The sequence below is a fragment of the Doryrhamphus excisus genome, linkage group LG10 (genome assembly GCF_037039965.1).
Source record: "Doryrhamphus excisus strain RoL-2023G ecotype Guam linkage group LG10, RoL_Dexc_Guam_v1.1, whole genome shotgun sequence".
Classification (NCBI taxonomy): domain Eukaryota; kingdom Metazoa; phylum Chordata; class Actinopteri; order Syngnathiformes; family Syngnathidae; genus Doryrhamphus; species Doryrhamphus excisus.
The window spans coordinates 15,432,562-15,456,975 of NC_136366.1; the positions used below are offsets into that span (position 1 = coordinate 15,432,562).

A 24,414-nucleotide genomic window follows, 5' to 3' on the forward strand; every position below is an offset into this window, starting at 1 on the left:
GTGAAGAAACGGAGATGCATATCCTGCTGCAATGAATAAATGCAAACACCAACAAAGCATTTTGGTAAGCTTTACCATGTAATACTAAACCCATATCAGGTGCTGGTGGTCCACCTTTGACCTCTGACCAGCCAAAGAAAGTGACAGGTGGAAAATTGTTTCCTCTGGGATGCAGCTGAGGTCTACAAGCGAGGGCTCACAAGCTGTGTGTTTGTCTCTGACATACACTTTTCCTGTGCTCTCATCTGTTTCAGCATGGCTTGGCTGTCTTTTCCTTACTTGGTTTTTGGTATTTATGAGGTCAAGATCCTAAAGAGAGGAAAAATTCCTCCAAACTGGCCCAGATGTCTTTTTGGCTATTTTTAAAGGAGCAATCACACATGCGTGGAACGCCTCACCATCCCAAATGCACATACTCTCTTTAACACCAATACACATCAATATGATTTAGTATAAAGACGTCTTGATAAAATAGACGTGGAGCAAAGTGTGGATGCTGTTTTTGACTTTTAGGGCGTTTAAAGCCGTTTTTCTCACTAACCGTTGCTGGCAGTCATCAGCATGTGGCAGTGATTAAATCAAAGGAAATTGGTGAAATAGCAGTGAAAAAAAAATGTCTGTGTGATTCTTGTGCCAAAAAAAGTCCTGGTGGTTGAAAGGAAAATGGGAGGCTAATAAAATGAACGTGGAAGAGACTTGTAAAGAGCCGTCACCTGCGGAGAAGTGTTTTCTGTTCTGCCCAAAAAGCTGCATTCATACACAGACACACACACACACACACACACACGCACCGTAGACATGCAAAACCACCTCGTTACTCACTCGCACAGATGGGAAAAGCATTCACAAACACGCACACACACACACACAGATGTGGAAGAGCGCTTACACACACATGTTCTTATTTATGATTTGGATCAAACAGAAAGATGAAGCTCATATTATTGATAATATTATTATTACAGGAAATGGAAAAAATAGCATTTTTTTGTAAAACCGAAAATGTTTGTGATTCATTATTTCCTTCCGCTGATGGCTATTTCTCTCAGTACACACACAGTCCCAGACCGTGGACTATTTCCTGTATCGGGGAGTGTATTATAAAGTCACATTATGTTTGCTATGAGGCTCCATATTCCCCCGTCATTGTAATCATGTGAGTGTGTGGGTGAGTGTGTTGAGAATGGTTCACTCCATTTCCTGGGAAAGATAATGTGGAAGGCCATGATATTCCTCAAAAATACAAATGGGGGTATTTGTGGTCTTATTGGCATATCTAGCGTATTCATCCATCCATTTTCTGTACTGCTTATCCTCACAAGGGCATGCTGGAACCTATCCCAGCTGTCTTCTGGTGAGAGGCAGGATACACCCTGAACTGGTCGCCAGCCAATCACAGGACACATATAGACAAACAACCATTCACACTCACATTCATACCTATGGACAATTTGGAGTCGGCAATTAACCTAGCATGTTTTTGGAATGTGGGAGGAAACCGGAGAAAAGACGTAATGCATGCACGGGGAGAACATGCAAACTCCACACAGAGATGGCCGAGGTTGGAAATGAACCCTGGTCTCCTAGCTGTGAGGTCTGCGCGCTAACCACTCGACCGCCATGCCGCCCAGATCACATAATAAGTAAATAATTTTTGGGCCAAAAAAACCCTAAAAATCTTTCTTCAATTGCCACTGTTTACTTGCAAAAAATCCAGATTTAAGCCCTATATATACCCCACATGCTTATTAAACACATTTCCACTATATAATGTACAAATACATCTATTATTACCAACTTATGGTGAATGAAATGTGTTTAATACAGAAAATATGGCCAAAAAAACATGAATTTACCAATTACAATTTTCATGTGGAATGCAATATAAAGCTCACAATGGCATTCAAATTTTGCTATGCATGTATGCTGCTGAGTGTGTACGTATCCCATATCCAAGTCCACAGCTTATAGTATAGGGAAAGCAGCGGAAAAGCACACACACTTTCCCAGAGCTAATGTGTGTAATTAGTGGTCAATTAAAGCGCTGCGACGTCACTGGCTGCCTGAATCTTTGATGTTCGTGGCTCTTGGCAAAAGCAGACGTCATCTTGAATTAATTTATAGTCTTCAGCATAAACACATACCGGTCTGCTCTCACATCTCACTTTCTGCTTCCTTGCTTTATGTTACTTTTACAAGATATTCCTTAATTGGCATTATTTTCACCGATTCCTGCCTGGAATTCATCAGGAGTTACTGTAATTTCTATCAGATTGAGTCCAATGAAGATCATTTCCTGTCATATATGGCGTATTTATCGGGGTTTCAATCTGACAGAATGTGAGAAATCATTGACAAGCCTTTTTCAGACTATATAGTGTTTTACCCTACAGACAATAGGACATTTGCCCATTTCATGCCTCATAGGAAAGTAAGATTGGAACAGTGGATCCTGTTTTTGAGTTACCCAATTCATCAAGTCCTGGTTCACAGTGTTGTTCTTATAAATGAAAGTTTAGCCTAACATTTCCATATTGTGTGGGTCTGCTGGTAAGGACTGGCAGAGTTTGTTGAGTTATCGCTTAAGCAAAAACTCGGACAAGGGAAGGGTTTAGAAAATCAATTGAGAATGACTTCTGGACAGATTCGAAGAGATTCTGGACCACCATCCGCCATCTTGGGAGGGAAGCTGTGCACCGTCAACACCATGCACGGTGAGGATTACGTTTGATTGTGCTGATGATCTCAACTCAAGACATTTTGGACTGATGGAAGTATGGAGGACCTCCTCAATCCCATGGACACCATTGAGGCAGCAGTGCCTTGGGACTCCACAGTGAGGTTTCCTATCTCTGGGGCTGATGTTGGCGAGGTGGCAGGGCCCCTGGTGGGGGTAATGGGAAGGCCAAGTTCCTTAAGGTCCTGGATGCTGTGGGTTTGGTTGAGAAGCTCTTCTTGTCCGATTCACAAAGCCCTTTGACACTCCTCTTAAAAGCAGATTTTTATCTGTTCTGTGTGAAAGGTGCCCAGATGGGGGGGACAAAGTTGAATGGAAAAAAAAGTAACATCTAAGTCACAGGACAGCATCTAGGACACGGGTCTCAAACTCAATTTACCTGGGGGCCACTGGAGCTAGGGTCTGGGCAAGGCTGGGCCGCATCAGGTTTTCCAAAAAAAAAACAAAAAACGCATTTATTAAAAACAGAAAAATATACAAACTTTTTCAGTGCTTTGGTTCCAATTTTCTACAAGAAAAGCTCTGATAAAACATTCCACTGTTCTCAAATATCTTAATTTTTATTTTTCTGCACAAAATAAGATGAAAAATAAATAAACAAATCAAGAATAAAGAAAATCAATCAATCAGTAATAAATAAATATAATAATAATAATAAAACGGCAAATAATAAAAACTTAAGAAACCACATATAATTGGTGGGTAGACTAATTATTTTTTTTCAGATTAAAATGAACAAAGCATTATTAGAGCCCTGTAGACATGACAAAACACGACTATAGTCACATTTATAAGTTTTTTATTTACAACATATTGCGCAACTGCAGGGTCTTGAAACACGTGCTAACTCGCAAACTAGAGAGCTAGCGACCTCAACGGTAGCCTTCAAGTTATTTCCTTTAAACTTAAATAGCCAAAAACTTACCACTTCCACACGGAGAGGGAGGATAACTATTAACAGTTATTTAACCTTTAACATGAACATTAATCAAACTTAAGTTTTTCTGGGTACATGATACCATACAGCATCCATATCAAACTTGGCGGGCCGCACTAAAATTAAACTTTCATATCAAGGGGGGGGGACTCAAACTAGTGTCCTACGGGCCTGCGGGCCACGTGTTTGAGACCCCTGATCTAGGTCAACGCATATCACGTTTGTTGTCTCGAGTCAATTGTTGCTACTTGGTTGTAACACTAATTACACTTGTCTAGATAGTAGGGATTCTGTGTCACTGTATGAAAGCACAACGTAGTTATGGCAATATTCTGCTTTGGTGGGTCCTGTGTGAAACGCACAAGCAGGTATTCTCTGTTTGAAAGAGGCTCCTAACTAGGCTACCTGGGATGTACGTGAGTAGTAAACAATAGATATGATTAGTAAGGCAGTGGAGATGAGTAACCATTTGATGTAATACTTTAAACTGAATCATGCAGGAAAATCACTATCAGAAGCACTGACATACATTTTCAGTTTAAATTATAGTGTTTGGTTGTGTTAAAGTGTAATAATTTATTTCTGCTCTCAGATTTCACCTTCTATGTGTTGCCATGTCAATGAAATCTAAAGAAAGGAGACAAACACAATGTTGTTCACAGTTATATGTGTGTTATATGAACAAATAAGTGTATTTTTTTTATATATTTCACATATAAGTCAGCCTGGGAAAAGGTTTATTTGCCACTCCCTGTGGTTAAATAGTATTCATCCCAAATTATGTAATGCCACGTATTGGTATCTTGCCTTTTTGTACATTATTCAGTGTTTGTATAATTGTGATGTAATAGTGGTGAAGGCCCGGGTTCCCGACTATATCACATCAGATCACAAATACAGTGGTTATGATTAAACAATGTACTATTATAATGCTGGAAAAAAAACCTTTCAATGATAATTTTTCCAATTGCTTCTCGCAAGTCAAACACTTGTGATGATGTCGGACAAGAATGTAGGAGCGCTATTTCACCATGACGAATTGAATAGTCTCTTTTTCTGTCTGTGAAAGCAAACAGTCCTGAACACTGTGTGCATTTCACACACACACACACACACAGTTTATTGTCTGTCTATGTCTCCCCAGCTCACTATCACTTACAGTATGTGTCACACCTTTCTCCTTTGCTCTCGCTCCGTTGGCCCCCCACTGTTTTCTGTCTAACTCGCTCCCCCTTCAGTCACAGGTGCCGAATGCTTCGAAACACACACAGACACACACAGACACACACACATGCACACGCACACAAACATGCTGAGTCCACTTGTCTTCACATAGGGGGCTCTAATCAATCCACAGGAAGCTGAAGCTCCACAAGGAAAAAGAGAAGGAGTGTACTTGTGTGTGTGTGTGTGTGTCCTTTGAAGGCCCTGTATGTTTTCAATTACACACAGATGTGTGTGTGTACAAGTGTGTTATCTGCTTTTACCCCTCAATGTGTTTGATTGCTTCCTGTCCTCTTATCACCTGTCACCTACTATTATCGCACACCCCTCCCCTTTTTTCACCTTTTGTCTACTTTGACTACTCATGAAGAATGATTTTTTATTTTTTTTTGCTCTTTTTATTCCCCTTTGTCTTTATTATCTTTGTTCTCTATTTGTTCTTTAAGCCTCCCTTTTTGTACTGGATCATATTGACTCAATTAAGCAGCCATGCTCAAATACAAATGTGTGTGTGTGTGTGTGTACATCTGGTTCACATTAGTGCAATTGCAGGTTGGTAGAATAAAGGGCTCGGCTCGGTGTGATTTCCTTCCGCTTTCTCAGAGCACGTGCACATACACACACACACACACACACATGCGCACGCTCAGAGTTTTTCCTTCCATGTGTTTTGAATCAGGGACATAATTAACCTTCAGAGGGCTCAGAGACCATGGCTCAGATCTCTATAAAAATACATCTAAAAAACAGAAAGCCCCCCAAAAATATGTTTGATCTGTCTGCGGCACGTTTGATTCACTTTACCATGTCTGGCTCTGAGTGCAGAATTATGGCGTGGAAGGGAGATGAATGAGACAGGTACGCACGTACTGTATGAACGCCAGTCAGATGAGGTACTTGAGCCGACCCTTCAAAATGGGAGGAATATTAAACGCACTTGTTTTTTCCCGAATTTGCCACTGTTTGTATGACTTGTGGTGCCGAAATGTTTGTGGGGGATGAAAGAGAAATAAGCCATTTAGGAATGAGAGGCAGAGGACGGGCAGGAGGATGCAGAGAGGGAAACAAAGAGAGAAAAAAATTGGACCGGCACAGGTGCAGCTGGCTGTGTGTACGTGTGTTATTGTGTGTGTGTGTGTGTGTGTGTGTGTGCGTGTATGTGTCTGTCAAGAGGTTTCGTGACTGCTCCTTTGAGTGTTCACATTCCAGCACATCTGCTTTGGATGAAGCGTGGTAAACTCTGTGTGTGATGAGAGGGAGAGAGAAAGAGAGGTTAAGGAAGGAAAAATCAATGTCTGATTTACATTTTGTCTTCTGGGTTGTGTGGGTATGTTTTAGTATGTATGTTTTTTTATGACATTTATTCCCTATGACACAAATATTTCAGCTCGGGACAATTGAGACGTGGATGTGGCAAAAAAAACCAGATGGAAGTCAGTTAATGCAAACACACTTTTGCATTCAAACTCAGGAGTCTCCAACCCTTCTAAACCCACGACCAGCTCATATTGTGCAAAACTTGCAATGGACCAGGTCAGATTATAATAGCTGCAACAATGATTAACTGATTGACCAGTTAATTCCATCAATTGTAATGTAAATATTCTCTGACTATTTTCTTAGTCATCCATGAAAGCAAACCTGTTACTGTTGTGTTTTTATTTTGGGAAACAATCATCAACATTTTTGCCTCTTCTTCTGATATATTACCACACCACTAACTGTTTGTGTTTGGTATCGGATTCCTCTATTAATCAAAACAACAGATTAATCAAAAACCTCAGATGAGTCAACTAAGAAATTAATCATTCGTTGCAGGCCTAGACTGGTGCGAGTCTTTTAGTAACCTAATATAGTGGCTCCTCGGTTTTCATTATTTTTCAAGATTCCATTTTGTTCAAAAATGGTTAGCATATGTTACCAATAGTGCTTTAAAAGAAGAGAGTGTACAAACAAATATTTGATCAACATTTTTCATGAATTAAAGTGCTGTAAATTATTGTCCGAGCCAAATATGATGACTGCTGTTCATGAATGTCACCGTCTGGTATTCACTTTCATACCCAAAATTAACTATTTTTAGTCATGTTGTTACGATCGGCTATACAGTTATCCCTTGTTTGTCATTTACTATTGACTATTTTTATAGTTAGAGCTTAGAAAAACTGTGTATAACATTATTAGAGCATTGTAGACATAAAATAACACCCCTATAGTCACCTTTCACTCAGATCATTTAAACCTGAAACAAAGACCTGCTTTTTAGTGATCAAGTGTTTTTTTAATGTCGTGACACTTTGTGACCAGTGTAGAATACTACCAATCACATCTTTGAATGCATCTTTTGAATGCTTTATATTAGTATTTTAGTTCAATTGCAAATAAAAGATTGGTTGTTTTTTTTGTTAGATAGCAGCCTACTCTGTGGCTTATGGATGATGACTAACAGATCGGAGACACCATTATGATTTTAGTGTGTGGACTATTCTTTAGACTCATAGTGATAACTGAAAACTGTAATAATACATATGTTGTACAATGTTTAGTGCATACTACTTTTGTATTTTTACATTATTTACATGTCTACAGTGAGTGCTGAACCTGTGAAGAGTACTGTTTATTAAGTTGGTTGGCACCTTATCAACTTCCTGGTGTTCTTAGCAGCAATGTTTTCATTTCAATGGTGCAAAACTTTTCATATAATTTCCTACTAAACTCTCACCCATTGCACAAATTGGTTAACGTGCAGTCACTAATTAATGGCTCTTTGCAAAAGGATATTTGGCGACCCACAAAAGAGCTGATTTGACTGTCAAAGGCTGATAAAGATGGAGGAGCGATGATGTTGTACAGATCCTCCACACATTTGGAGATAATAACAAAACTATCTCCTTTTTATTCCCATGGTATTCCCTTTTGTTTCCATTTAGTGCCTTTTTCATCCACATCCAACACATTGTTTTAATGTTTATTGTTTTCTGTCTTTTTCCACTTGCTTCTCAATGAAAGCACTAGGGGACAAACTGCCTTGCCAGTGCTGTCAAAAGCAGTCGTTATTGCACATTGTACAAATACGTTGTACATTGCATGTCTTTGGCTTGAGGTTGTGGTTGATTTTAGAGGGTACCCTTCAATTTAGCGATGTGTCAATATATCTTCACATGACTGAAAGGATCGTTTGATCAAAAACTTGGTACTGAAAAACTCAAGACAGATCTATACTGGTATCATAAGGAACTAGTTTTGTTTTTACCTGCGGTTCAGATGAGTGAGCACACAGCTGGTTGCTGCTTGTGTGTGTGTGTGTGTGTGTGTCTTCGCCCCATGAGGAATCAGTTTTCAGTGGAATGTGTCTTTATTTTCTCCCGTCGTTGCCAGTGGCAATGCTTTGATGCAATCTGCGATGCTCTGCGAAAACTTCTTGAATCCATCCAACACGGACTTTACTGGGTTTTATTACCCGTTGTATCATTGGTCGATCGTGGAAGGCAACAAGTTCAAGGGTCTATGCAGGGAATTGCCTGTATTTTTGCAAATCTTTCTGCTTTCTTCTTTTTTGTTAAACAAAACTATTGCGGCCATCAAGACTCCTTTGATGGGTTTCCAAAGGATTGATTACATAATAAAACAATATCATTTTAAACATTCTTTTTTTACATGGAGCCTGAAAATGACCTATGTGTAAAATTACATACTCAACACAGAACTGATGCTTGTTTTCTAAGAATTGCATTCTATGAAGATTCTCGTCCATCCATGGCGGTTGAATTGAAAGAAAACTGACTTGTTTGTGGTTAAGGCAGTTTCATGCGTGTCCTTATTTTAAAGGGTAGAACCTAGAACATTAGAACTTGGCTACCATTCCATGTAATTGGCCATGACACAGGACTGTAGCCAAAGTGGAGAGTTTAAAAAAAATGGACTCTGAGTGTTTGTATGAGATTTCGTAAAGTGAGCTTTTTTGGTTTGCATCATAAGAAAAGTGTGACAATTGTTCATTAACATGGAAGTTCCCATGTTGGTTTTTGGGCCAAAACACATGCAAGGTTGATAAAATAAAAACATTCATGATGTTTACTGGACTCAATGTAAATGTAGACTGATTTTAGAGATAATGGACAATTAATATCTCATTATATTGATGAAAGTGTTATACTGGGTGACCAAGTCAGTTGTGTTAGATGCCTATGAGGTGTGTTAATCCTGTAGGCGCCAGAGGATTTTTCAGCTTCGACATCACTATTTCAAAAGGTTCCAGCTTGAAAATGGTCAGCGATACAGGTGTACTGTAAATTTGGAAAAATATCAGTATGACCCAAAGTTTGTGATGGGAGTAGTTTGTCATGTAATGCATATTATGACCAGGCTCAGAATTTGTCAGATCATCACCTCATCAAAATGTCTGATCTACCTGTGATACTCTCCCTCATCTCTCAAGCAAACCCAGCCATCATCATTATCATTTACAACAGGATTTTGAACACCACTGCTGCCTCAACGGCTATTATCACTGCTATTATTACATAGACAGATATGAGTGGTAACAACAAGCTACACAGAGGGGGTGAATTTATCCGTGGCGGGCCAAATGTATCTGTGGCAGGCCACCACAAATAAATATGTGTGGGAAAAACACTGATAATTTGATATTACCGCCTATAGATTATCGTTTGATATATTTTGCTGTTACAGATTTTACTGGGTTCCCTTGTGGTTTTGATTATTTCTCTGTGGTTTGAGGCTTGCCAGTTGTCAGAAAAGTGACAACACTGTTAAGCGCTTTCTGACTGGCTTCAGGTCCACTTACTCACTGTGGGAATACTGATACTGCTGTGTGCATATTAGAAGGGAGGCTGTTATTGCGTCTTTACATTCCTCATACTTGAACACACTGCACCTGTTTCTGTATGTCTAACACACACACACACACACACACACAAATCACAGCCTTTCGTCACCAGTTAAAACAACGTGTTCAGTGGGAAAATATGTTTCTGTAATATAAGTCCAAATACTTTACTTTTTTTCAATTCTGTATTTATCGTAATAGTTTTTACGTCAATAAATGTGCTTTTATGATCAGATAAATTCCTCAAAGTGGATGAGGAAGAAGAAGTTTAAGGGTATTTGAGTTGAGCTATAATGTAAACCACAGACACTGTGTACTTATTGAGTACATGTACGGTATGTTTTTGTGTGAGTGTCTTGGAAGAAAAACAAATCTGAAATGCTGTATCCATAATCATGTACAGTAGGTGTACGTGAATTTCCACATGCACATGTTGTGTGTGTTTCCTGTGCATCAGCCTCTTATTCTCACAGTTACTAACATTTTGCAAGCATGTCCACTATTGCCCATCAGCATCATGACATATTTTGACAGAAAGGTTTGTTTTGTGTACATACTGGGGTCATTCATGGCCATGAAAATTCATATTTTTTTGGACATATTTTCTGTATAAAACACATTTCATTCGACATAAGTTGGTAATAATAGATGTATTTGTACATTATATAGTGGAAATGTGTTTAATAAACGTGTGGGGAAAATTTAGGGCTTAAATCTGGATTTTTTGCAAATAAACAGTGGCAATTGAAGATAAATTTTTAGGATTTTTTTTGGCCCAAAAATTATTTACTTGGTATGTGATCTGGGCGGCACAGCGGTCTAGTGGTTAGCGCGCAGACCTCACAGCTAGGAGACCAGGTTCAATTCCACCCTCGGCCATCTCTGTGTGGAGTTTGCATGTTCTCCCCGCGCATGCGTGGGTTTTCTCCGGGTACTCCGGTTTCCTCCCACATTCCAAAAACATGCTAGGTTAATTGGCAACTCCAAATTGTCCATAGGTATGAATGTGAGTGTGAATGGTTGTTTGTCTATATGTGCCCTGTGTTTGGCTGGCGACCAGTCCAGGGTGTACCCTGCCTCTCACCCAAAGACAGCTGGGATAGGCTCCAGCACCCCCGCGACCCTCATGAGGAAAAGCGGTAGAAAATGAATGAATGAATGAGTATGTGATCTTAACAGTTTAATTATTTGGTTGCCAAAAATAGTGATTCATAAACAAGCTTGTTATTGTAGCAACAAATAGCAAAGAATAACCTAATATTACAACGTGACGTGGGTACATGTCCATGATAACGTTTTTGAACAATATTATGAAAAGGAACGTCTTGAATACCTCCTACTGCTGGGAATACCTCCTACATGAGCCAAGGTCATGCTTGACCCCTGATTAAAGCTTGTTATATTGGGTGTCAGGGTCACGCTAATCCTCACTTTGTTCCTCTGCATCCATCAGAAGGGCTTGAGTGTTTCAAATTTCATCTCTGGAGGGTTCTGACGCAATGCCACGTAATGAAATCATGTATTAATAACTCAGTGGAGCCATTTGTTACATCCACTCACACACCTGTGCACGTCTGGTTGTTCTACATCTACATATGCCTCCAATTGGTTCATTCATCCTTTATGCCTTGTGCTAAGAGTCCACACAGCTAATAAAATAAATCAAGACCAGTTCTCCCTTGCAGCAATACAAGTAGGAGCGTTTTTTTTTTTTTTTTTGTCTTTCAGTCTTCTCTCTGTGTTTCATCATACATTTCTACCCCATCTGTATTACATTTCCATGTAAATACACAAAAGTTAAAATAGCAACCAATGCCTATTCATAGTGGGGCAGGTTTAGCTTAGGAGGGAGTTACTCATTGAGCAATGGGAGAGTGGAGAACTTTGAACAGTTACGTCTTGCGGCGTATGCTAGTGTCATGGTTGAGTGTTCGCACGCATGCTCTTCCAAACACACACTAGCAGAGGAATGTAACAGGGAGCCCCCCCTTTCCCTTTTTATCATGCACCGCTGTATTGGGGGGAAGAATGCCACCTTTTGTTTGTGATGATAGGCTTCTACATCTGCAAAAGACTGCAGTAATGTTACTGTAATGGTCGCTGAGACACACAAGCAGCAGACTTGGAGATTAATGAAGTATCTGTCCATCCATCCATCCATCCATCCATCCATCCATCCATCTACCTATCTAAGCCCTGAATAAAAATGGCCTACTGCTACAGACATAACTCAAGGCAAGCTAAAATTCAACTCAACCCAAAGTCACTTTCTGTCCGCCATCCATTTTCCATTCTTTTCCATTTGTTCCTTCTATTTAGTTCACCTTTCCATTCCACCAAAAATAATCTACTTGCATATTTTAGAGAAATTCATTTTTCTGGACTGAGCTTGACAAAGGTCTGCAGTGCAATATGTCCTATGAAGGATCTGTCAATCACCGTCTAAAGGAAAAACATAATATATGTATGTGTGATAACAATTCTGATGTACGTTATGTTGTTGTTGTTGCAGGTGTATGCGCCATCTGCAAGTACAGCCGACTACAACCGGGATTCACCTGGATATCCCAACTCCAAACCTGGTTTCCCAAGCTCATTCTTTATGCCAGGTACGCTTGAACTTTTTGAGAATTGTGTAGTGTTTTAGTGTAATGTAAAGTATGTTGTTTACATCACATGATACTATATTGATATTACCATGTCTTCTTAGACGGTCACCACAGTGGCGATCCCTGGAGCAGCAGTAGCAGCAATATCAGCCAACAGGGTTATCACGGCAGCATGTTGGGAGGGGGCAACTCGGCACATGGCCCAGCGCAGAGCTCCTCGTATTGTGGGATTCACCCTCACGACAGACTGGTGAGAAGAGATGCCCGTGACTATTCAGTCCATTTCCACAAAGATGTGTTGTTTGGTCGGCAGTTATTTTTCTGCATTTCCATTATCAAGATCTCAACATATTGAACCTTTACCATCCCACTTGCATGCGTGGGTTTTCTCCGGGTATTCCGGTTTCCTCCCACATTCCAAAAACATGCTAGGTTAATTGGCGACTCCAAATTGTCCATAGGTATGAATGTGAGTGTGAATGGTTGTTTGTCTATATGTGCCCTGTGATTGGCTGGCGACCAGTCCAGGGTGTAAGACAGCTGGGATAGGCTCCAGCACCCCCTGCAACAAGGGTAAGCGGTGTTTTGGCGGGAAGCGCAAATGAAAGGAAATACATCTGGAATAGGTACAGATTCTGGAAGATCTCTATAGGAGTCCAGCTGGGATAGGCTCCAGCACCCCCGCGACCCTCGTGAGTGGTAGAAAATGAATGAATGACTGAATGAATTGACCTAAATTAGGCATTTTTAAGCATCCAATTTGCTAAATGAACTAAAATACAATCAACTAAATAACAAGCAAATGTAGTACTGTATTCTAAACTGGCCATTAGGTGTCGGTGGTTGGTGAGACAAGGGCCAGATGTAATTTCAATATATTTCATATTTCATAATACTATGAGAAGCTACATTTCAACTCTGAACCTGTGATGTCACTTCACGGCCTCTACACATCTGTCCGGTCATATTTTCATTTTTTTATGCCTTCAATTGCTTACTTACTCTTACACAATAAAAAATAAAGCCACCATTGCAATACATTGTTGATATAATATCCACCGAAGGAAGGATGCTGTCCTTTTCTAACACCTGAGTGTACCACCCTCTTCAGTCATGATCTTCACTGAGATATCAATCTGGTTCCTGTGTAATAGTGTATCAACCAAGCTGTGCATTGAGGGTGGCACTCTGTGTTTCATTCATAACACAATGCAGTTCTGTTTCATTTGGTTTGGTTTGGTCAACAAACCAGCTTTCTAAATACTTATAGCTCGTATTCCTATAACTATTTCATGAAACTACGTGTTTTACATCATGTTCTCTGCAGAGCTATCCAGCACATTCATCAGCAGATATAAACTCCAGCCTTCCCCCAATGTCCAGCTTCCACAGAGGAGGGGGAAGCGGGAGTGGGGCCAATCACTACAGCACCACCTCTTGCACCACTTCCACCAACGGCACAGACAGCATGGGTAAGACAGCTGAATATTATCCCCAAAACGACACTGTGCAGTAATCCCTCGCCACTTTGTGCTTGGAATTTTCCAGCGCAAGGTATCAGTAATATTACTGTAACGTTCGGTGAGACACACAAGCACCAGACTTGCAACAGGATTTTTATCACTGGTTTCAGTTGAAGTGACTATATGGGTTTTACTGCATGTCTAGAGGGCTCTAATAATGTTAAAAACTGTATTTAGAAAATCGTAAACAGGTTTTTGATGCTCTAAGTACGAATTTTTATAAATAGGGAATCTTACTTGGCCAAAATTTTCTTATAATGTTTGGTTCTGGGGCCAATTAAACGCAATAAACGAGGGATTACTGTATCTCATAGAGACAAGAGATCCAGCATTCAAAGTCAATCATTCATTCAGTTTTGTCATCAATTCAAATACTAGGCTATTTTATTAAAATAAATGTGTCAATTGCTTTGTAATCTTGCCTGCAACCACAACAACCAACAATATCCTCAGATTGTACTTTTACTTGTATAGTTTTGTAATGGCACGGTCACATCCAGATTGAAGCTCACTATCACAGCAAACAGCAGGAAGTCCAAAACTGCAATGAGAAAAACACTTGTACTCCACCTTGACATCACTTAGACTCAGACACACACAAACAAACAACACGCCATATGGACCCCTTGGTTTGAGTCCAATAGAACAAATAGAAAAGCAATAAGAAACAGATTGAAAAGTGTTTTCATGGAAAGATGTTTGCAACATTCCAGAAACTTATTCCACACACATGCACAAATAGCTCAGAATGAGTGTTTTGGAAGGAAACAAGTTGGACAATCATGAGAAGGAAACAAATGTGATGAAGCCTTGTGGATCCTTTCGTTTTGCATGTATATAAGTGTTTATTCTGCATAGTTGTGTGTTCAACGTGTTAATTTTTTGCTGATTCATTGTAAATAGACAGCACTTCCTCAAGCAAGTTCGCAGTATGTAGTATAGTAGTACACTTAGCCCAGGCTTGATTAGAGTATAAGAAATTAGAACAGGTTGTGAACTGCCACACAGCTGACATAACTTGCTATTGTTAACGTGTTAGCGTACAGATTGAAGTGCTATGGTAGAGTCTGGAATGGACAGCTTGTATCGGCCTGCCAATATCGGAGATTTGAGATGCAGGCCAATATAATCTGATAATCCTTGTTTATTTTGCTGATATCCGGCTGATATCAATATCTGATCGTGATACTGCTAGTTACACTGCGTGTATGTCCCTCACTGAGTCTCGTCAAGATTATTCATTCATTTTCTACCGCTTTTTTTTCACAAGAGTCGCCGGGGGTGCTAGAGCCTATCCCAGCTGTCTTCGGGCGAGAGGCAGGGTACACCTTGGACTGGTCGCCAGTGCAGATGTGTAAATGTCATTATAGGGGTGTTATTTCATGTCTGGAGGGCTCTAATAATGTTCAGATGGTTGTAAACAGGTATTCAAAAATATTGTTAATATCCTCACTAGGGTTACAGGTATGTTGGAGCCTATGCCAGCTGATTTTATAGGAGAGGCGGGGTCATAATTGAGAATTTAATCAAATTCTTTCTTTCATTCATTCATTCATTTTCTACCGCTTTTTCCTCACAAGGGTTGCGGGGGTGCTGGAGCCTATCCCAGCTGTCTTCGGGCGAGAGGCAGGGTACACCCTGGACCGGTTGCCAGCCAATCACAGAGCACATATAGACAAACAACCATTCACACTCACATTCATACCTATGGACAATTTGGAGTCACCAATTAACCTAGCATGTTTTTGGAATGTGGGAGGAAACTGGAGTACCCGGAGAAAACCCACGCATGCACGGGGAGAACACACAGAGATGGCCGAGGGTGGAATTGAACCATGGTCTCCTAGCTGTGAGGTCTGCACGCTAACCACTCGGCCGCCCCTCGTCAAGATTAATTCAATAAAATTAAATATCTACTAAAGTCAGCTGGGATGACTGCTTAGATGAATTAATGAATCTTCATATCTTTTCAATGGAAATATGTTTATTGACTGCCATCTCCACAAAATCTAAGGTTGGCGACAATCGGCACCAACGATCAGCTGTGTTCCAATTACAAAGTGAAAGTGAAAACATGCTTTTGGTTTTTATCTCATTCTTTTGACAGGAGAACACAGAGAATGGAATTATATTAAAGGCGACCTATTATACTAATTTAAACGGGCCTTTGTATTGGGTTCTGGACTCACATGGGGTAGCGACACACCATAACCTGCACAGAAAGCTTTCTAGAGCTTTCTAGAGCTAATTTACTCCATCCCTCCCACGGCTGTGATTAGTCACACTTCCTCTGCTCACGGAGTTGTGTGCCTGGTCATGCCCATATAAGGAAGTGCTGGTTGTGTACCTCATTATCTATGCTATTATAACTACATTGATAGGTCATAAAAGAGGAAAGCATAATAAGTCCCCTTTAAAAAGTCAAACACAGTGGAGATATGTATGTCATTTTTATCTGACAGCGACAAAAAGGCAAAGTTGATTGAGTTAAGGTGCCCCAGCTGGAATGTTGTTGTTTTTTTTTGTAATATTCTCTGCCTGGAATGAAGTAATCACATTATATTTATTGTAAAATCAAACATACCCAGAAGATATTTTAAGATTAGCTTTTTGTCTTTGAGGAGATCAGGCAGGCAAACAGAAAAATGCCATTTTCATATTTGCCTCCTATAGCTATAATCTCTTATTTATGAAAAAAGATTTCCCCTGCATATGTTCTACATTTTGTGTCCAGTCTAGATCTGAGTTCATGTGTGAGGTTTTTGTTGGTAAGCTCTCTGAGGGTTTAGTAGGCCAGTAGTGTGTCGTGAGTGAGACAGGCTTTTTAACCCCAAAACATATGCTGCCAAAAGAAGTCCAGTCCTGACAATCTATTTAATGGATTCATTTGCCATGAAAGGACATTTTTCTATGTGTGTGTGTGTGTGTGTGTGTGTGAGATCGTAAACTTTTCCTGGGATCTGCTATCAGGGGAGATGAGTTGTGAGCATGTCAGACTTTGTGCGTGTGTGTGTGTGTGTGTGTTTGTAAGAGTGGAGGTTCATCTGGTACAGTGAGGTCACATCCTTCCTCTCTGGCGTCAACACACTGCAAGTGTGTGAAACAGATTTGGTTGTATTCAATTCCAGTTTTTCCACACACACACACACACATATGCACACAAACATGTGTGGTCTGCAGTGCGTACGCCGCGTGGATGCACATACTGTATATCACATTGAAGTGTTTTAAGAAGACGTGAGGTCACAGTTAGGTCTCTTTTAGAAGATTTAGAGCAGGATGTTTGATTCCAGTTTGTGTTGAGCACATTTTTGGAACTGTGCTATGTTGGGGACTGCCTTAAAGTCGCACAGAATTTTGCTCGTGCGGGACCACCACAAATCTAGCAAGATCTCAGTTCAGACCATTAAAGGGTTTGGCTTTGTCTTCAGCTTTTTCTTTAGTTTTTTTTCCAAGCAACTGACCACCATCAGATTGATGTCACATGAGACATCCAGCTCGGTTCAGCAATCATCGAAAGATTAACTGCAAGCGTTTTGCTTTTTCTTTACCATGTTTTTGCCCTTCTATGCTAGTAGCAAATATGCTAAGTAGCAAATAGGGATTTACAAAGTTGCAAGGTGCAGGCAGGACGAGGCATGACAAGGCAAACGGTCTGACAGGGGAACAATGGAAGTGGAGCGCTATAAGAATGGCTGATGGGCAACAGGTGTGCAGACCAGTAGAGCAAGGCAGGAGTCCGCTGCAGGACAAAACACAGACAAACACCAAAACAAGTGCAGATCATGACAAATAATGTCAATAAAAGTGACTGTTGTAATTATTCAATCAGATGCCACACCAGAACCCTCCCCTTCTCTCTTCAATTACCATTGTTCACTTGTGATACAATCCAGGTTTAAACACTAATTATGCTCACATAATTAAACATTTCGTAATCTATCAGTACTCATCAGTAATGAATGACAATGTAAGCTGATTTATAAACAGATGTAATCAGAGGCGCGGTGTAGCCTTTAGCCTGGTTGCTAGGTCAGTGCAAGAGGAAGGTGTTTCTCCAAGCCACATCCACATAATCCACACTTTTTGTCTGTCTGTGAATCCAGGAATGACTTATGATCAGATGCACATGACTGCAGGTATGAATGTGACTGTGAACGCTTGTTTGCGACCAGTCCAGGTTGTACCCCGCCTCTTGCTTGGACTGGTCCAGCATAGCCTAGTGAGGACAAGCAGTATAGAAAATGGATGAATGGACTTACGGTCACTTATGAGCACATATTAGCTTCTGTTCATTATTTATTTCAGTAATTACCTTCAATTTTTTTTGAGCATTTCACACTCATTATAGGGGTGTTATTTCATGTCTGGAGGGCTCTAATAATGTTCAGATGGTTGTAAACAGGTATTCAAAAATATTGTTAATATCCTCACTAGGGTTACAGGTATGTTGGAGCCTATCCCAGCTGATTTCTCAGAAGGTAGCTGGTTACAAATTACAGTGGACCCCCCCCCCCCCTGCAAATTTGTAGAATCCCTTTATCTGCTTTAAATAGTAAATCATTGTTTTGTTATGGTAACTTTAAAAGTTTGGTGTTGCTATAGATCCTGCAAAGGACAATGTCTCACTAGTCAGTTTACTCAACATTTTCCAGCAGGAAAAGACTTTGACAAGACGTGATGTTGTGTACTTGCCCTTTATGTAAGTTCAGTAGTGTATACTGTATGCCTGTAATTGGTCAACCGTATGTAAAATATGTACAAGAACTGTGAGAGGCATATTATAGTGTTTAGAGCAGGGGTCTCAAACTCAATTTACCTGGGGGCCACTGGAGCTAGGGTCTGGGCAAGACAATAAAAGCTACAATAAAAGCTCTGATAAAACATTCCACTGTTCTCAAATATTTTAATTGTTATTTTTTTGCGCAAAATAAGATGAAAAATAAATAAACAAATCAAGAATAAAGAAAATCAATCAATCAGTAATAAATAAATATAATAATAATAAAATGGCAAATAATAAAAACGTAAGAAACCACATATAGTTGGTGGGTAGACAAATTATTTTTTTCAGATTAAAATGAACAAAGCATTATTAGAGCCCTGTAGACATGACAAAACACGACTATAGTCACATTTATACTCTTTTTATTTACAACATATTGCGCAACTGCAGGGTCTTGAGACACATGCTAACGCGCAAACTAGAGAGCTAGCGACCTAAACGGTAGCCTTCAAGTTATTTCCTTTAAACTTAAATAGCCAAAAACTTACCACTTCCACACGGATAGGGAGGATAACTATTAACAGTTATTTAAACCTTTAACATGAACATTAATCAAACGTAATAATTTTTTCTGGTTACATGATACCATACAGCATCCATATCAAACTTGCGCGGGCCGCACTAACATTAAACTTTCATATCAAGGCGGGGGCCTCAAACTAGTGTCCTGCGGGCCACATTTGGCGGGCCATGTGTTTGAGACCCCTGGTTTAGAGCATCAAGAATAGATTTTTTTTTTTGTATTATTCGCGGTTCTTCACTCTTGTACTATACTTGAACAAATGTGGTGTTTTGCAAGAATACATCCTTCTCTCTCCCACTGTGCATATGTGTGTGTGTGTGTGTGTGCATGTGTGTGTGTCACAGCTAACCGAGCACAGAGTGGAGCAGCCAGCAGCTCACAGACAGGAGACGCCTTAGGGAAAGCACTCGCATCGGTAAGTACAGCACACACACGGCAAACCTTTTCATTGTAATATCATTATCCACTCTGCTCTTTATTCCGTATTTGTATATTTGAGTCCATCATACTTGAATTCATTCCAGTTTTACAGCCACTTGACTCCCTTTGTTGTCGTTTTTCCCCTCCAGATCTACTCCCCAGACCACACAAACAACAGCTACTCATCCAATCCCTCCACCCCGGTCGGCTCCCCGCCCACACTCACAGGTAGAAACATGACGTCCACCGTGCAGCTGCTACATACTACCAACATCACGACACAAACACGACAATGTCAGGTTGTTTCTATTTGATTTAGACTTGAACATACTCTATGTTCTATGTTCTATTAGACACACTAGATTGGCATCAAATAAAAGAGTGACAATTCAATGACCTCACCTGCTTTTGTCCTTTCTCCTACCACCCTCTTCCTCTTTAAAGGAAAACTGCGCTTTTTTCTGAATTTTTCCCATCATTCACAATGAGCGTGAGGCTGACCCGCTGAGGTCAAGTGTGTGTCGAAGCTAGCTAGTTAGCTGGTGTGACAAGGTGTCACTACGCCAGTAAAGTAGTTCTTCAGTGTAACATTGACAATAACAATGTCATTGATTAATATGCAGGTCACATTATTATGGAGGTTTTTTCAGAAGGCTTTGTAAGAGGAATATTTGCAACTCATTACATAAATTAGCTGTTTGAATATCTTTATAATGCACAAAAAAAGAAAGTACAGTTTAAGTGAAAAAACTGATAAATGACTTCTAATAATAGCAGTGCTGAATTTGTCTCTAATTGTCGCTGCAACATTACATGGTGTGATCGAGCCTTGTGACAGATAGCTTTAATTATGAGCGCCACTTCTACAAATCGTTCACAAACCTACAGGCTCTTTAAGCGTGACACACCCATCCACCCCCCCCACCCCACCCCGCTTTCTTCGCTATTATAGCTGTTTGGAATCCTGCATGCTAAACCATAATTGGTGTTTATGATCGTGTCAGAGTTGCTCTACTTTTTTAACAAATTGGAATTGAAACCTATTAGCGCAAACTACATGCAAATTGATATCCAAGGCTAATAATGCTGCAAGGGTGTTTCACAGTGTTGCAGTGAACATAATTTACCCCGGTGTTTATTACATATATTTGTATTTGCACATGAATGTACCCAGGTGATTGTTCATTAATATGCATATGGAAATTTGCATGTAATCTCAATAAAGGCAAAGGGAGAAACAACAAAAAGGGATACAAGGGCTAATGAGCTAAGAACAGTGAGACAGTGTTGGTTCAAGACGGTTTACTTGGGATGGCAAAGGAGTGGCAACAGGTTTCGGTGGGGCGGCATCCCCTATATGTAAATGGTGTCAACAAAATATCCACAAAACTATTTATTGTATCGTTATGCCTTCTAGTCTGTTGTAGAAATATAAACAATATCAATACAGGTTATACAGGAGACTTAATTAATAATAAGAAAACCTGAAAAAACAAAATCCATCCATTTTCGCTTATTATCCGGTTCAATTGATTACTGATTCACTACCAATTTTGAAGCTGACTACACTCTGGACTGGTTGCGAGGCATTCATAAGACACATCTATACATAAGCATTCACACTTCCATTTACACCATCACTGAGTTGGAGCTGAACCCAACATATCAGGAACATTTCCTGATACAAAACAGAGAATGTACTATTATTTTCAGTCATCACCCTTTTTTTCATATATTGATGTATTTTCTTTGGACCAACCACTGTATGAGTTGCTGGCACGAACGTTCTACATTCAATCACCTGAATATTTCAACAATTTCCAAGTTCCAGTATGTTAGGAGACCTTACTATTCGAGAAGCACTCCCCTATATCATTTTTATTGGTTATGTGATGTATTTGGTTGTTTTTTAGGTTACTCTGTGTATTTGCTAGCAGCTCCACCTCCATCCACACCGTGGACCGTAAGCCTTAGTTTATGTATTTATTATCGTCCCAGGGCTTGAGCCCACCAGAGCTTTTCCCAAATGTTTTAATCTTGTGAGCTCTAGTGACAAAAATAGTTTATAAGCTGTCTAATACTGTACCGTTCTTAACAGTCTAAATGTTATTGTGCTTTTGTTGATTTACAGTAATGACACAATTTACAAGGGTATTTTTTTCCGAAAAATTAAGGTTTTCAGCTAAAATGAAAGGAAATGTATACAAATCTGTGTTGAGACCAGTAATGTTGTTTGGTTTAGAGTAGTGCCACTGAGGAAAAGACAGGAAGCAGAACTGGAGGTAGCAGAGATGAGGATGTTGAGGTTCTCATTGAGAGTGACTACGATGGAGAGGATCAGGAACGAGTACATTATATTACATGTTAGAGGCTTCGGAGATAAAGTCAGAGAGGAGATTGATTTGTTGTGGCGACACATGAAGGGCAAAACCCAAAGAGAAAGAATAAAAAGACAATTTTTTTCCCCAAAAATTATCAAGAAGATTATTTATATTATATATATATATTTTTTTAACATTATATTATATTTTTGGGGGTTCTAGGGATTTTTGTGTTGGAAGCATTGTCTCTCTTCCTCACTTTCCCCGTGCACTTTAAAAGTATATTGTAGAAGCTTTTAGTAAAATCTGAGCTGGAAAAAATGACCAGGATATAAACCATAACCAAACATGGCATTGTGGTTTAGAATATATCAGTTACATAATACAGGAAATCACAACAGAGTTATTGATCAATGAAAAGCCATCAAAGAACTATCAAGCAGCTACGACATACTGTAGTTTTTATTGTAAACTACCAATTGTAATTTCAGTGATATTGAGAACAGGCGGTCAGGGCTCTGTTTTATTTGGATGAAAGCTACTTGAACCAAATAATAATCCTCTCATATTAGACACTCGTGAAGCATGTCATCTCTCAAAGGCTCATGTTCATGTAAATTCAACAAGTGACTCGTCTGGCTCTACTAGCTAATGAGACCTGTCAATTTGGATGCAACCCCTCAGAGCAAAACACACACTTGCACAAAAAGCCGACCGGAGACACAAAGCATGTTTGTCTAGCGGAGGACCGATGCTAATCAGCCACTTGTACTGTTTTCAAAGACACAAATCTGATATTTGCATTTCTGTTGGGAAATATGATGAGTGGATTTGGCTTTTATGTCCAAGTGTGACAAGTGGACCTCACGAGAGGCCCTTTGGGAGTAAAGATGTTTTGTCTGTTGCTTTGTACAACGTGTCATCTACCATCTAAACTAGACTTGGGGTGAGAGGTGGGGTTACACCCTGGATTGATTGTCAGTCAATCACGTTGGGCTATTCATGTTCTATTCATTCACACAGTGCTGCTTTTCGCCAAGTATTGCAATCCGCTTATATAGTCGACGTCCCCCGAGGTACCTGACGAACATACACATAAGCTAGTCGACATAACCTAAATCAAACTATCGCCAGAAACCTCAGAAGAATTACAAATGTTGGCATAAGTTTCCTCCATTTATGCATATTTATTTTTGGATTATTCTGTTGCTGTGGTTATTTTGTTGTACATCTTGATGACAATGAAAATTGTACATATAATACATCACAGTTTGAACATCACGCTCTCACTCAGTCACAGTTTTTGAAAAATGACAAATTAATACGCTCTATTATTATTCAAAACATATGCATGTATAAATTATATACAGTGTTAGCATCATAAGCAGTATGGAGAGTGAGTTGTGACTGACAGCATCTCCTGTCTGAATCAGTATTCTACCGGGTAATACCAGTGTAAAAGTGACTATAAGAGTTTTATTTCACGTCTACAGGGCTGTAATAATGCTAAAAAATAATGGCTTAAACGGGTTTCCTGTGCTCTAACTATGAACATATTCCATGGAGAAATAAGGAATCCTACTTTGTGGAAATTCACTTATCGTGGTTAGGTCTGGATCTAATCAACCATAATAAACAAGAGACTGTATTTCTTCCAGTGGCTAACAAGCAAAAAATAAATACATAAATGATTGCATATTTTTTAGTATAAGTAAACATTACATGTATGTACCCGTTGTTGTTTCTTGATGCTTAGCAGTCATGATGAAGTTAACAATACTACGTTAACAATACTTGATGGACTTGGTTACACGAGGTATGGATGCTGAGAGTGGCGTGGGAACTTTGTCTCAGCCAATGGCAAGGATGTCAATTTTGGGACACATCATCAATAGCGTACGTTTGAATCAGTGGGTGTTTCGGGCTTTCAACACTAGACACCGGCAACTACAAGGTGATGAAGCCTAAGCCTGTGTCCCAACATATTTTGACATAAACAGACCCATTTTTCATAGAAATTACCCCTTTGGGTCTCGTTGGCTTATGCTGATGTCGCCTTATGTAGATGTCGGCGTGAGTGCAAAATAACACGGTGACCATGTTCTACTGTATTGCATCAGTGAATGCATGATTAATTGATTCTTTTACCACTATAGACAGTTACTATGGTAGCCATTGTATGGTCATATCACCTCGTACTTCGGTACGAGGTGCATTATTAAAAAAAACAAAAAACAAAAAAAAAACCTTGAACTGTATTATGGAAAGCAGGAAGTGAACAAATGTAACAGTTACTGATTGTAAAAGTACCAGATGGAGGGGTAGGATTTAATAAGCTTTGCTTCGTCCTACTCCTTTTGGACATGTGGAACTGTGAACTGATTATGTGATGCACTTTATTGTAATCTGATGCATATAATCTGACCATTACCATTACTATTTTGGTATTCCATTCATCTTTTTTTAATGTAAATATCCTCTGATT

At 39.6% G+C, this 24,414-nt stretch overlaps 1 protein-coding gene across 8 annotated transcripts in view; it reads left to right on the forward strand.

The window, feature by feature from the left end:
• Nucleotides 1-24,414, forward strand: part of tcf4 (transcription factor 4) — a 193,028-nt gene that overhangs the window by 150,876 nt on the left and 17,738 nt on the right. For all 8 annotated transcript variants that reach the window (XM_078794196.1, XM_078794197.1, XM_078794199.1 and 5 more), the window contains 5 exons: nucleotides 12,260-12,356; nucleotides 12,458-12,606; nucleotides 13,684-13,828; nucleotides 19,533-19,603; nucleotides 19,758-19,836. In XM_078794196.1, coding sequence (XP_078650322.1) covers nucleotides 12,260-12,356; nucleotides 12,458-12,606; nucleotides 13,684-13,828; nucleotides 19,533-19,603; nucleotides 19,758-19,836 — 541 coding nt within the window. The remainder of the gene's footprint in view (nucleotides 1-12,259; nucleotides 12,357-12,457; nucleotides 12,607-13,683; nucleotides 13,829-19,532; nucleotides 19,604-19,757; nucleotides 19,837-24,414) is intronic.